Source organism: Pistacia vera, unplaced genomic scaffold, assembly GCF_008641045.1.
Source record: "Pistacia vera cultivar Batoury unplaced genomic scaffold, PisVer_v2 Contig790, whole genome shotgun sequence".
NCBI classification, from domain to species: Eukaryota; Viridiplantae; Streptophyta; class Magnoliopsida; order Sapindales; family Anacardiaceae; genus Pistacia; species Pistacia vera.
In genome coordinates this window covers 42,077-57,529 of record NW_022196657.1, presented here as the reverse complement: position 1 = coordinate 57,529, position 15,453 = coordinate 42,077, and the positions used below count along the sequence as shown (strand labels likewise).

General features: G+C 34.9%; 1 protein-coding gene across 1 annotated transcript; it reads right to left on the bottom strand.

The window, feature by feature from the left end:
• Positions 1-6,936: 6,936 nt before the first annotated feature.
• Positions 6,937-7,676, bottom strand: LOC116116956 (mavicyanin-like). Its single transcript, XM_031402990.1, has 2 exons — positions 7,476-7,676; positions 6,937-7,382 (listed from the first exon to the last, which is right to left on the bottom strand). The coding sequence occupies exons 1-2, from the start codon at positions 7,636-7,638 to the stop codon at positions 7,033-7,035; spliced, it is 513 nt and encodes a 170-aa protein (XP_031258850.1). The 5' UTR covers positions 7,639-7,676; the 3' UTR covers positions 6,937-7,032.
• Positions 7,677-15,453: the final 7,777 nt, after the last annotated feature.

Genomic DNA, 15,453 nt, shown 5'->3' with positions numbered 1-15,453 from the left:
AGGAGGGTACTAAAACTTCATTACCTGCTTGGATAAAATTGTACTACCTCTCCTATAAGAATATTTCATGCTTCCTGGAATTGTACTTCTGAAACAAATCTGGAAATGCATTGTACACATGGCATAAATACCCACGTTATGATTGAGTAATAAAGATTTGTCATTTCATAGACTATAATTTAACCACTCTTTACTATTTGTATGTGATTTGATGTTATTCATGATTGTCCTCCTCAATCCATAGCCAAATGTTAGAATGATTAGTGCAGCGGATTCAATCTTCCCCCATTCTTGTTTCCATCTACTTCCTGCCATATCCAACACAATACAGAAGCAATCATGCTAAGCTAATCAGAACTACAAAAGGGCTGCACCAACTCAGCCTGTGAAATTGAAAACTAGAAGAAACTTGTATTTCTCAATTAATGTCTGTTACAAAGTGTTAATGCTAAAAAAAAAAAAAAAAAAAAAAAAAAAAAAAAAAAAAAAAAAAAAAAAAAATTGGTACATGGTATGAGTGAGGAGGCCTTGACAACTGTACACATTGACCTTCAAATTATTGAGATTATGCACACCACCTACAGAGTGTATGGACTAAGGAAGTTGGTTTAGCATAAATCTGTTAGATCAGTGGCTTGAGATGTAAAATGTTGAATTATAGAACTGTGCCCTCCATGATTTCATACAGCAAAAAACAAGCTGTTGAATTTTTTGCAATTATCAAGTATTTGAGATGCCAATGCAGGAAACCTGTTTAGGAACTTGACCATCTTACTCTCACCGGATACCCAAACTCCTGTCGCAATTTCAAATTCAGTTACCGAAATCAGAATGTAGAACATAAGGAACTTATTAAAAAGTAGATTGATTATCCTACTTTCAGTGGGCATACCTCCTTGCATTCAAGCGGGTGCTGACTTCATCATTGCAGCATTGATTCTGCTTTCCACCAAACATAGATTTTTTCTTTCACCAAATTGCTGTCTATGATGAGACATGAATACACTGCATCCATGGGGGAAAACAATTAATAAGAGTGCTAAGAAGAAAAGGAATATAAACTAAACCTATAATGCGTAAATGAAGTTGTTTATTCACAAATATGCCAATCCTACCTCATACTCTGGCTGGAATGAAATCAATCTATTTTCTTTTGAGCCCTTCCAACCAAAACAAAATAACAAACAACTCAGTATGTTAAACCAAATTGATCATTGATGGTATACTCCGTTCATTTAGTAATTATAAAGTTTAAAACAGCTAGAACCTTCATAGCCAGGAAGGTAGGTCGAGGCAATTTCAACTGGATCCATTATTTGGCTGGAGTTCTGACGTCAGGGAGGCTAGCAATTAACAAAAGGAACCATTAGGATAATATGTTGAAACAAACAGTCAATAACACAACCACATGCTTCAATTTTGTTGCCACAATAAAGATAGAATATCAGGTAATTTTATTACAATCTGAAGTAAGGCGTGAAGGGAAAACAAGCCAACATAGTTATACAGAATTTACCTTGCTGAAAAGATCTATTGGTACTTAGGCTGAACCCTCTTCCCACTTTGGAAATTAAATTCCTGCATAAGATTTAAAATTATTCTATCCCAGTTATATTCTTCAAAGGCATCTCAATATCCAAGATAAATATTAGATAGGTAGTTATGAACTACCATTGGTACTGTGGTTTCCCGTTTGCTATCCCGAAAAACACCAATATCTCCTTTACTTAAAATATCTGCACTCAGAGAGGGTTAAGGCCTTCAATAATTTGCTATGAAATTTCACAGGTATTTTACACTTACCTTCCTATTAAGAGGGCGAGCTTTAAAACTGTCGCCTATATGATGCACATCCTTCCTTGGAGCACTCATGCTACTTGTTCCGGTAAAAGTAGGAGCAGTTCTAAGAGTAACCACATTTTTATCAATTAATAAGTATTTACCATTGAATGAGATTTCCTTCTAGTTATATTGAAGTTACTACCAAAAAAAAAACATAACACTAACCTCCCAAAATCTCTATTTCCATTCCCTGCAACCAAAAAGTACTAGGTTTGTCGGATTCCTGCAAAGACTGTAAGTTTAGTTTCCCAAAGTACACATATTAACGACATATACTAATGGAAATAAGAAACATATACTAATTACATGTTCCTGGCACACATTGACTATTGTAAAATTTATTCTGCTTGAACACAAGGTCTGGTCCAATGACTGAAGATAGCTTTCTTGATGATAATCAGATATAAAAGATTACCTTGTCAGAAGCAGTATAGATGTATGGAAGACGAACAGATGACGTCTGCTGCATAGCCCTCTCCAATTGTCTTCAAGTAAATCCTGATAAAAATATAACAAATGTCTGAGTGAGAAATGGCGATACAAGGGACTTGTTTCACCCATCAATGATCTTTCTGTTTTTTTCTTTTTTGGCTGGTAAGAGACCATAGTTTGCCATTACGCGCTTTAAATAGTATCATAGTGCTATTAATCACCAACAAGTAGGAGACAGGTGTCAACACTCACTTGAAATTCTGGCAACTTTGGAGCACTCTCTTTGGAACGACAAGGTAGGAGCCTTGAGAATCTGCAAGATTGTTAACAATAAGGCAAAGCAGAAAACGATCAATATTCTTATAGGTAACATATTTAGGTACCAACTTTTCTGTTCAATGGTCTCGCTTTAAACCTATGTGCTGCAGCCATATCATTTTCTTGTTCTATAATATCTTTGGCCTGAAATATGGATATGCAATTAGCCCAGCAGCCATTGGAGAAAACTAGTTTATATCTATTGTTAGAATAACAATCGCAAACCTTGTCCTTTGGGCCCTATGTGCGGTTTCAAGGTCAGGCTCTCTTGGAACAGTGAGTTTCAGCTTCGCCAGCACAGAGTTTTTATCAAAAGTTCCATCCTGCAAAGCCACCCAGAAATGATGGTAAATTTTACAGCTTGTAGTATCCCTTGGAAGATTTTCACATGACTAGAGTGAATTGGAACATAAACGAGTATGACTCGTTTGGTTAATGAGGATCCATTTGACCCAGGTTGTAACTCGGATTTGGGAAAAGTGGATAGTTTGTTGGATTGGGCCCATCTCCATCTAAATGTGGCCATGTTTGTGGGTTTTCATTAGAATTGGTGTGGGCTGTTGGAGTTGGGTCGTTCAGACTTGGTTTGGCAGTGTTTGGGTTTGGTGCAATTAGGTTTTTATTCTGGTTGGGATCCATTTGTGTTCGAGAAAACGAAAACTAAATTGGTTTGGGTATTTTGCAAGAAGAAAAAGAAGATAGCGGAAGCTGATTTAGAGAGGTTGCTTTGATATCATGTCAGAAGCGAGAAAGGCAAGGAGGAAAACAAAGAGTACAAGACTACCTAAGTATGCTAGAGAAAGAGTAAAAGTGTTTATATTTTTGTTGTATATTGAATGTTTGTACAACCTTAATTTATGCAAAAAATAACGTTCAAGAAAGGAAATACAATTATGTAATTACATGTAATCAGGGAACTTGATTGATGCATGAATTTTAGAGAGCAATTTCAGGGATTAGCCATAATTGTAGACTTGTAGTGATTGACGTGGTTAGGCATAATCTCAACATTTCCTTTGCATTTCATATTCTATCAAAATTGATATAGTTCTTAATGATGTATGACCTAATAGAACTTTCTAACTTTTAAATAAAATCACGAACTTATTTATTATCTTATTTTATTTTCATTTGAAAACATCAATGGAAAGTTGATTGAAGTTAAATTTTAATAACCTTTAACAAATCATATAACGCATGTCAATTAGATAGATCGTTGTGTATTATTCGTTTTTTGTACTTTGTGTCAAAGAGTGTTTGGTGTGAAATCCAATGTTTTAAAAACCAAACCACTCCTTGACCTAGTCAAGGGGTCGGTTCCTGGGTTGACCTGTTCAACCGGTTGGATTGATCGATCTAATCGGTGTATAACCGACAAATCTCTAAACAAGTACCACCAGTCTTTATAAGTTTGAAAACCAACAAACATGCTCTTAAAATTTATAAATAAGTCCCTATAAGTTTGAAATAAAGCAAATGCACCCCTGCAACTTCTATTATTAATTATTTTTTCTCTCTCTTTGTCACTTTCTTCTTTCTTGTTTTTTCTCTCTCCCCATCACTTTCTTCTTTCTTCTATCCCTTTCCCCTCTCTTTACTATAACTTTTTTCTCTCCTTTTCTCTTTCTTCTTCCTTCCTCTTTGTCTTTGTTGGAGTTGTTGACTATTTCAGCAATAATGGGTTACACAAATGCATTCAGGGGTTTGTAGGTGGTTTGGGCCTTTTCCATTTATAACAGCTGTAGAATTTCTTTAAGTGATTAATTCCTTATTGGGTTTGGGCTTAGGAATATGAATTTTTGTAAAACTAGGTTTAGTTTTTTAAACCTGGTATATAAACATACTTTTCTTTTATTATGTGTGATAACAAACTTCATTGTAAAACGAGAGAGGTGAGACAATATTAAAATAATATTGACTCTACTGGATGTAGCCTATATTGGGTGAACCAGGATAAATCGCACGTATTACTTTCTCTTTTTATTGTTTGTGTTTGTTTGTTTATTGTTATTTTGTTTTCGTATTACTCTCTATTTCGTTCAGTCTCCTCTTTTCTTTCTTCTAATCTTTTTCCTTCCTCTTTGTCTTGTCTCCTCTTCTCTTTCGTCTTCCTTCCCCTCCCCTTTACTTCACTTGATGGCCAAGAAGGCCTTGACCGCCGCAATTTGGCCAAACGAGGTCCAAATCGGACCGGCCACTTCTTCCTTCCCCTCCTCTTACTTCTTCTTCTTCACTTTAACAAAGAATGAACTCTAAATTAGAGAGCCAAAAACCATGCTCCAGTGATTAGGGATTAGGATTAGAATTAGATTTTACTATTGGGGAATAGTTAACTCGGTTTTGCCCCAAAACCGATTGGACCGGCGGGTTGCTACAGTAACACTGGTCCAACCGTCGGTCATACCGAGTGAATTCATATTGTCAGTTTTTCACCTTGACTGGCCCAGCTTAGTAACTGATTCTTGGTTGAACCAGTTAAATCGGTCAGGCCGGGTTGGGTTTTAAAACACTGGTGCAATCACATTACTTATTAATATTATTTGAATTGATTTTAGTTATACAAAAAATTTTAGTTGATTAGCTCAAATAGTTTTTATTAGATCTCTAACAATCACTCGCAAATTTTGTCGGTTTTTTTTTTTTTTTTTTTTTATATTTGGTTTAAAGTTTTGATATTTTTTTTTGACAGATTTTTTTCTTTAGTTTATTTTTTAATTTTGTTTACAAAAGATTTTATGTCGCAATTGTTGGGATTTTGTACATCCTATACAAATGCAGCGAATTTTCTTAATTCCGAGTTTAAAAATTGAAACCATGAGAGGCTTAGGAATTACCAATTGCACTTTCTTCAAATGATCTTCTTGCGTGTATCTCTATATTCCTAAAGAGGACGTGTGGGCGTCGCTCTAGGTCTAGAATCCCGAATCCACCTGTTATTCACAGTGACTCTCAATATGTTGACTTTTGGGAGATACACTAATCAATATTCCCTAGGTTTTAGTGCACTTTCATAGGCATTCTAAACCCAAGGTCAAATGAAGTGTTTTCCACCATGGTTCAAATCTTATGTTCTAGTGGTAGATATGGAACTGACCAAAGCTTGTGGTCAAAGGGTTTAAAGCCCTATAGCCACAACTTTTTTTATTTTATTTTAAAATAAAACTCTCCAGAAAATTATACGAAGCCACACAAGTTACCGATACGGACATTTTAATTAAAGCTCAATGATTGGGCTCATAACCAATTTAACTCTTAAATGCAATGGGCCAAATTTGGTAATGTGCTATTCCATTTAAACTCTTTAATTAAATACTCTGTTAAGAAAACTTTAATAAATTTAATCTAATTAATTTTAAATTAAAACTCTATCCATATGGCAATTAACAAATTACATGTGTATCCTCATGGAGTATCAACAATTGGATATACGATAAAATTACCATTTTATTGCTCCAATTACTTCTTAACATGTTAAGATAATTTTTCATCTAATAAATAATTAGGACTGTCACAGTTTATATAAATATAAACATAGTCTCAATTTGATGTATTTAATCATCAAATAAATGGCCAAGATTATTATCCAAACCGTTGAAAAATCTTCAAGGTGATATTCTTATCTCACTTAAAAGTTATGAATTTCAAATTTATGAACTAGGATTCTCAATGCTTATAAATACATTCTCTCAACTAGCTAGGGTATTGATCATATACATGTGGTCTCACCTTTTATTTTAATCGAAAAAAATATACTATAAAAAGAAGCTACTCTATCTACTTAGGTCTTAGAATTTAGATAGACACGTCCTTAATTGTTAGAGTGTGAATTTTATGCCTAGTTACAATAGTTATACTAAACATTGATTTCACATGGTCCAGTCAACGTATTTTAAATGCACAAATGTCTATGCCCAAATTCTCAACTTTAATGACTTGAGACTCGTCATTGCCCATTGAGGCAAACAACACAACAACTTTACCCTAAAAAAGTGTGGAACTTTATTTTAAGGTCACGAACAAGTTTCAAACTCATATAAAGAACTTAATACATTGAACGATTTATAATGAGTAATTCCTTTTTATCCATTATTCCAATGTTTTTTCGTCGAAAAACATCTACCATCTAAGGCATATTCCTAATCTCAGGGTTATTCCTGATACCCTTGCGAGTTTACATGTATCGGAGTACCTTAAAGGGTTTAGAGTAATAATCCATTAGATTATATTCGTCAATTTGAGGCTCATGAGCAGTTTGTCTAATCATAAAATAAAGGTACTCATAAGCTCTGAACATGCCAATCACTTACAAATTAATTACCAATAAAGAATATTGATCTTCTCCTTAAAACAATACTCGCAATTAAATTATACAAACAGCAACTGCAACAATGAAAAGAACAAATCCTCAAAATACTATATATCATTAACGAAAAAACATAATTAAACCATCAAGATTCCAACAAAAGCAGCCACAACAGCCATGAATCCATAGAAAAGTGACGCAGTCCTTGCAGTTGCGGCGGATGGTGGAGGAGTAGTTGAAGGAGAAGGAGCAGAAACTGGAGGTAAAGTTTCACCTTCAGCCAGCACTGTTATTGCTAGCTTCTGATTTCCAGCTTCGCAATGCTGCCCAACTCCACAAATGTACCATTTCTTTCCAGGTGAACTTAATATAATTTCATCACTTCCTGAACTCAAAGTTGAAGCACTAGCTGACTTCACACACTGTTGGAAGGAAGTTGCATCAGTTATTCTCATCACATTGTGTGCTCCTTGTGGGTAATTGAAAACTGCACCAACCCAACAAAATCAATTAAATCATAATCAATCAGCCATATTCATAAAATAATCCTGTTAATTAAATAATTTATAAAGTAACTTACTAAGTTTGTCACCAACGCGAAACTCCTTCCCCTCAGCCCACTTTTGGTAATCGAATTTCATGGTCCAACCTGTGGCATCCCCAACCACGTAATCTGTAGCCAAAATGGAGGGAAGAGAAATGGCTAAAATGACAAGAATGATGAACAAGTTAGAATTAGCCATTTCAAAGAATAGAAGCTTTGGGTGTTGACTCTTGAGAATTAGAAGTAGAGTGCTTGTGACAAAAAGTTGAAATGTTAGCTGCTTATTTATAGGGTTAAGGTATGTGCATTGATCCGGCTTGGGTCGGCATTGCCAAATGCCTAGATAGATGAAGGTAATTAGTTTATTTGTTGTTTTGGACGTGTCCGTATGGGGGTATTTTGTATGAAAGGTTCAAAGCGTAGAATGCTAAAATGTCTGCGTTAAATTAAAGTGATGCCTTCCACGTGTAGATATAACGTAATTTTGCCAACTTACTGAAAAACAGATGAAGTAATTAATTTCTAAGCTACAACAATGACAACAATATGATCCATCTTCTAAAAAGTAGCATGACTGTTTCAGTTGTTGGCTAGGCTTGGCTTGGATTACAAATTATAAGATGGGTTATGCTACAGCCATCAATGGTAGTACACCGATTTGTCATCGAATGACGTGACAAAATCCTGACTATTGATTAATATTAAGTTAAAATTAATCAACGATCAGGATTTTGTCACGTCATTCGGTGCACTATCGTCGGTGGCTGTATTATTTTTCTTATAAGATTTTAAGGCTGTATCATAATACAAAATGGATTATATTATCTTTGTTTTTAATTTAAGGGAATTAACCACAATTATATTAATATCAACTGAAACTTCATATTACACATTCACTTAATTAAGTTATCAAGTAACTTAATTCTATTTAATTCAAAAATGCAAGTGGAGTGGGGTCCACTTATTTATAACACTCCCTTTTGGACCTCTACCAATTACTGAGTATTATATATTTAACCTTACTCAAGAAAAATCCCGCTGGGACAAAAACCTAAATAAAGAAATACAACTCTATAATAAAACTGTAAAGTGAAGTTTGACGTGTTTCATATATTGCTTCATCAAAAACCTTATCAGGAAAACCCAGTGGGTCAAAAGCTAGTCAAAGAAAAACAAATAAAGTGCACATGTGTCCAATATAATAAACATTTCTAAAAACTCCCTCTATCGATGCTCTTCTTGATCAATGTTCCCCCTCATAATGGTAAAACTAATTTAGTAATTTATTAAGCCGTTGCATACCAATGTCATATACTAACTTTTCAAATGCTGATGTTGGTAAAGTCTTAGTGAATAAATCTGCAAGATTGTCACTAGAGCATATTTGTTTGACATCAATCTCTCGATTTTTGCTGGAGTTCGTGAGTGTAAAAAAGTAAAAAACTTCAATGAAATATACTTAGTTTTGTGTCTTTTGATATATCTCTTTCTGACTTGAGCAATATATGTTGCATTGTCTTTATTTATAATTGTGGAAGCATCTAAGGTGCGTGGCAACTTGCATGTATTTTCAATATGATGGATGACAAATCTTAATCGTACGCATTCTCGGTTGGCCTTGTGAAGTACAAGAATCTCACAGTGATTGGAAGAAGTGGCAATCAATGTTTGTTTTGTAGAGTGTCATGATACTGAAGTGCCATTGAAAGTAAAAACATATCCTGTCTGTGAGTGGGCTTTTCGAGGATCATAAAGGTACCCAACATCCGTATAGCCAACTAACTTGGGATCATTAACAGATTTCTTCAGACAAAATAATCTTAGGTCTTTTTTTCCACTGAGGTCTTTTATTCCATTAATGTAATGAAAGACATGTTTGATCCTATGCTAGTGTCGACGAGTTGGTATAGAGCTAAATCTTGCCAACAGATTTACTGCAAAGGTTATATTTGGTCTCGTACATTGTGTCAAATATAATAATGCACCTATTGCATTTAGATACGGTACTTCAAGAACAGGTATCTTTTCATCGTTTTCTTTAGGATGAAACGGGTCCTTCTTAGGATCAAGAGACCGAACCACCAATGGGGTACTCAAGGGGTGAGACTTATCCATATTAAATCATTTTAGGATCTTTTCAATATAATTTGATTGATGGATAAGTATTCCATTTGAATAATGCTCAATCTGCAAGCAGAGACACTGTTTCGTTTTCCCCACATCCTTCATTTCAAATTCTTTTTTTAAGTACTCAGTAGCTTTCGTAAGCTATTTAGGACTCCCAATTAAGTTCATGTCATCGACAGATACTACCACAATGGCAAATCATGATTCTAACATTTTTATAAAAACACACGAGCATATAGGATTATTGTTGTATCCTTCCTTAATCAAATATTCATTGAGATGATTATATCACATTCGTCTAGATTGTTTCAACCTATATAACAATATTTTAACTTTTATTGAATACATGTTCCTTTGACTTCCTTTATTTGCTTCAAGCACTTTAAATCCTTCAGGGATTTTCATATAGATACCAGTATCCAATAAACCATTTAAATATGCAGTGACAATGTCCATGAGACACATATCAAGTTATTCTGAGACTGATAAACTAATCAAGTATCAAAATGTGATCGCATCCATCACTGGTGAATACATCTCATCAAAGTCAATTCCGAGTCTCTACAGGAAATCTTAAGCCACTACTCTAACCTTATACCTAACAATCTCATTTTCTCATTTCGTTTCCTTGTGAATACCCATAGGACTACGGGTCCAAATACATTACAATTTGCTAGAAAGGTTAATTCTACTTGCATTGCTTCTTCCCATTTTGACCAATCATGTCTCTTTCAACATTCATCGATAGAATGTGGCTCAAACTCATCATTCATAATTTCAGTAGCTACTGTGAATTATAATATGTTATTGACAATAATTGTNCAGTATCTCTAAAAACTAAAAACATGAAAGTTGTATATCTCTTTCTTAGCGTTCCACAGCATTTTGAATCATCTCAATCGGAGCTCAGATGAGAGAATTATGCCCAGAATACCAAGCAGTGGTGAAACTGTCCGAATTCCCCTAATTAATTCCGTTTTTCAATTAACACCTCCATTTGCTTCCTAAACCAAAATAAAGTAATAATGAGTACAATTAGGAAACAAATATGTATAAAAGACTAAACATTAAGGGGGTTAAATATGACATTTTGCATTCCCATCAAAGGACCACAGATCGGAACCTTCCTTGCCTTGGTCAGAGCCTTTAGCATGCCTTGACACATGCTAGTTGGAGCCTTATGAAGGCACTGAATGGCTTGGGGAGTTCTCCCTACCTCTGCGGTGATTAAAACCAACTCGCTAATGGTGGGTACTTCCCTTGCAGTGATGTTCGAGACCACCATTCCGACAATGGTGGGAATCTCCCTGCTGAGCACTCTTGTAAGGGTGCCCTTACGATGTGGCATGGGATGGCTCTTGATGCAACATACTGCCAAGTCGCAGGGGCACAGGTTTTCTCCCTAGCTTGCGACTAGTATTCGCTGGCCCTTTAAAGCCTTTCAACCCATGCTTAGCCACTTGTTTTCCCTTGTCCTTACGTGTAATAGTGCATGTGGCATGAGCTTTTACTCGTTTCAACGCTTTAGCACAACTTATAGGCGTTTTTGGGGGTGGTATTACCTTATTAGAGTTTGGCCGTACGACCTGATCCAAACGATCTAGTCTTTGGCTCATCGTTTGGAGGGTGTTGTTGAACCTTTCTAGATGGTCCATCACAACAGGATCTGGCTAAGAAGCCGAAGGGATGTTACCGCAGCACTTTAGGGAAGCAAAGCTACTTTGGGAGGAGTAGTCTCTTGAGTGAGAGGAACCTCTTTGTTGTTGGTCCTAACACACTTGGTTTCAAGACCATGAGCCATGAGTTTGTAGGTAGAATTGATTGATCAGTTGAAATTACCAGATGAAGAGCTCATGTGAAATCTTGCCCTTCCTCTAGCACCAAACTGTTGATGCATGATTTTGACACTAACGACCTCACACGTACAAAGTGCTAAGCAGGTCTTAGAAATTACATATGATTAATTTGAGATTTAAGTTAAAGTCACAATAGCGTGCAAAGACTTAATAGCAAATGAGACAATGAGAATTTTATAGCGGTTCGGATGCTTAAAGCGATTCCTACATCCACTATTTTCTTTTAGATAAGTGTTCTTAGTTATTAGCCAAGTTACAAGAGGTTGAGAACTGTGAATAGAATTACAATGGCTTGGTATTCAAAGAGAATATTTAGCCAATCTCTTTCCCATTGGTTGTCTTTGCTATTTATTTTTATGAAAATTTGAGATCCTGATTTTGTGAGGGGGGTCCTTTATTTATAGCTGCTCAAGGTAATGATTACAAGTCTGCAAGTGGGTAGGTGTCGTGCAAATCTTTCCTTGCGTTCCATTGGCTAATAACTTGGGAACTATCCCTAAATTATATGGGGCTTGGACAGGTGTGCAGACTTCATTCATTCACAGATAAAACTTGAGTCTGCTGAGTTGGTGACAATCGTATTCTCTTTGTCTTGGGACAATGTGGCAGATTCTAGACAGCACAAAGCCTTCCTGAACTCTGATTGGTGCTCGCTGATGTAAGCTTACGTCAGCCTCGATTTTTTAGGCATAACAAATTTAAATATTTTAATTTAAATATGATAATTATTATTCTTACCTCTCTCAATAATGAAACATAGGGGAATGTGGAGGCTAAGTTCCAAAATAGAGAAACCACTACCTAAATGACAAGGTTCCACTAAAACAAATGTATGGTACATGTGCGCCAAAAAACATGAGGTGATCATCAAGGAAGAAGAATTATATGTTTATGACTTGTCGATATATTATGTCTAGTAATAACTTTGTTAGCTATAAATAATGAAATTTGTTAGAAGCGAGAAAGGCAAGAGAGGCAAAAAGGAAAACGAGTTTGCCTAAGTATGCTAGAGAAAGAGTAAAAGTGTTTATACTTNCAAGCTCAGTGATAAAAAGGGTTTTGCAGCTGTAAGACTAGCCTCAAGTCAAGGCTTGAAGAATAGACTTTGCCAATGGTAATGGAGAGTGATTTCGGCATTGCAAGCATGGCGATGCTGAACCTAAGGAAGCAATACGAATGCCTTAACATAAATGACCATGACAGAACAGCAATGTGGGGTTTGTTCATGACAACAGGACTCACAGTTGAGAAATGGAAAGTGAAGCTCGAGCAGAAATGCCTATTGTATTAACAATAGAAAATAACTCTTAAGTAATTTAAGCTAAAAATCATAGAATAAACACAACACATAAAATCTAGCAGTCAAGCATTTCACAAACTCTATCAACTAAATTGCCTAATCTACAAAGCAAACTACCCCTTAAACAATCTAGTAAACGCGAGAAAACCCTAGGAAAAATTTAGCAAGTGAATAAGTTATACCTATTGCGGAAAATTCGGGTACCACGCCATTATCAGAATCGTTATCCAGCGAAGTATTAACTATAGATTTTGGAGATGTATTCACATTTTTCAGGAGAATGTCCTCTCTTAATACTAATTTTGCCACAAAAGCTGCAAATACAAAGGAAAAAAACAAACTTATCATGTAAAAATAATGCACGCTAACTACACAAATCGCCAAAAAAAAAAAAAAAAATTTGAAAGCGTTAGGGTTTTAAGCTTGAGAGAGACTGACGAGAAGGTGGATAACTCGGCGCCGACTCGAACCAGAGCTCAGCTTCACGCGCCTCCGGCAGAGACTCCTCGCGAGTGAAGTCGAAGAACCGAGCCGCATCAAACTCGTAATCGAGATCAATCTCACGCGCCTCAAATACAGGTAACTCTACCTCCATTTCTTCTTCCATCTCTCTAGTTCTATATGTACATAAATGTGTGTATATTTATATGTGAAATCAGAGGATTTTGAATGGTTAAACCCTAAATTAAAGAAACAAGCAACGAATATAGAAACAGAAAGAGACCGGCGCAGATTTCGTCGGAGATTCAGTGTTGGTAGCAGAAGCAAAGGAAATGAATAGTGATCTTATTACTTTCCGGAAACCAAGACGAAAAGCACAGGTACAACATTTACTGTGCGGGGTACAAGTACCTTGGAGCGTCTCTGGCTTTTGAACTTGGGTTTTTGTTTTTGTTTTATAGCGGCCAGGTTTTGTAACGATCTAAAGATTTGAATTAATAAATGAGTCAAGAAATACTAGAAAGATTGTAATGACACTAATACCCTTGGGTTACTGGGAAAATGGCGGCATTAAAAAGAATTTTAAAACATTTATAAATTATTTAACCCTAAATGACTAAACTAATTTAATTGAGTAATACTTCATTTATAATTCAATCTCATAATTTTTTTTTCAAAATCCCAATATAACAGCTCACAATATCTACCTAATTGCGGGTCATGTCTGTCCAATTATGAGTTGACTAATTGTGAGAGAAAGTTTATAAAATTGAGTTGTAAGTCAATCTTTATTAAATTTAATTAGTTTATAAATGTTACTATATTTTCATTATTATAGTTTTAGAAAAAAAATTATAATGTAAATTTTAATACTGAATTTAATAATTAATTTTTTTCACATAAAATTGATCTTTTTTTTTTTTTTCATACAAATAAAATAAGTTTGTCTTCTAAAATGTAAACTTTTAAAATAATATTATATAACCTTTAGGGTACATTTGGTTTAGGGAATATTGTATTACTATTAATGGTATATTAAAATAAAGATAAATTACCTTAAAAATTTATAGGAATGTTATGTTAAATATGTTTGGTTGGATTGAAATAAATTGACAGGAATGTTATATTGATATGTTTGGTTGGGAGGAATAAATTGGTGAGCATATTACATAGATTACTAAATCACCCTTCTATTTTAATAATATTATTATATATATTATTATTTTAACCCCTTACATTTGAGAATTTAGTTAAAATACCCTCATAATAAAAGTTCAAAAATTAACAAAACGACCCTAGCCACTATTGATCGCCAGTCACCATTGTCAACGGCTGTAGCCGGAACGGCGCATGACCGGCCAGCTAATAAATCTAGCCGTTTCCGGCCAGATCTACTACGGTTTAACCATTTTTGGCTAGAGATCTTGTCGGAAACAACTAGATCAGTGCACGATCGGTCAGATCCGACCACCAGTCTTGGATATTTTTTTTTAAGTTCAAGGGCATTTATGTCCTAACAATTTTGTATATAAGGATAAAATAGTCCACGAATATTTTTGTAAATTATTTTCAAAACAAGGGTATTATTATCCAAAATTTTCAATAATTGAAAGTAAAATTGTAACAAAATTAAGATTAACAAAAAATCTTAAAATACTTAAAAAAAAAATGGTGGTATTCAAATTACCACATATATAATCAATAACAATTACTATTGATTTTAAAATATTATAAAAATTTTATATTATTTTGGTAACCAAACATGATAATCCCAAAGTAAAAAAGATTTGTTTGTCCAAAAGTTTAATTATCTACCAACTTTAATGAGCTTGGGTGAGAATTTGAAATTTAAATAGAAGGATGGCAATAAGGTAAATTGGATGGAATTTTGGGAGGATAGGTTGTGTCTTTGAAGAAAAGGACAGAGTTATTGGGGATTGAGCCGTTATAATTTGGGGCCGCGAGTGACTGTCGGGGAGTCTGAAATTTCGGCGGGTCTTGGGTTTGCCCTTGTTGTTTATATTATTTTCCGAGATTACCCCCAACGGTTTTATTCGTTTGCCAGGTGAGAATTGGGTGGAGCCCGGCCTTTTGCAAATTCAAATAAGATGAAGAAAATGTGCAAAAGAGATAAGAATTGATTATTTTATTGTATTGATAATGGGCTCCTTTTATCCACCCCCGATAGATTAGCTAATCCGAGCACCCCCATGGTTTTGGGAAAGGATTATGGCTCTGTTTGGTTCACTTTTTTGCAGTTTTTAGAAATTTTTTTTGAAAAAAATTAAAA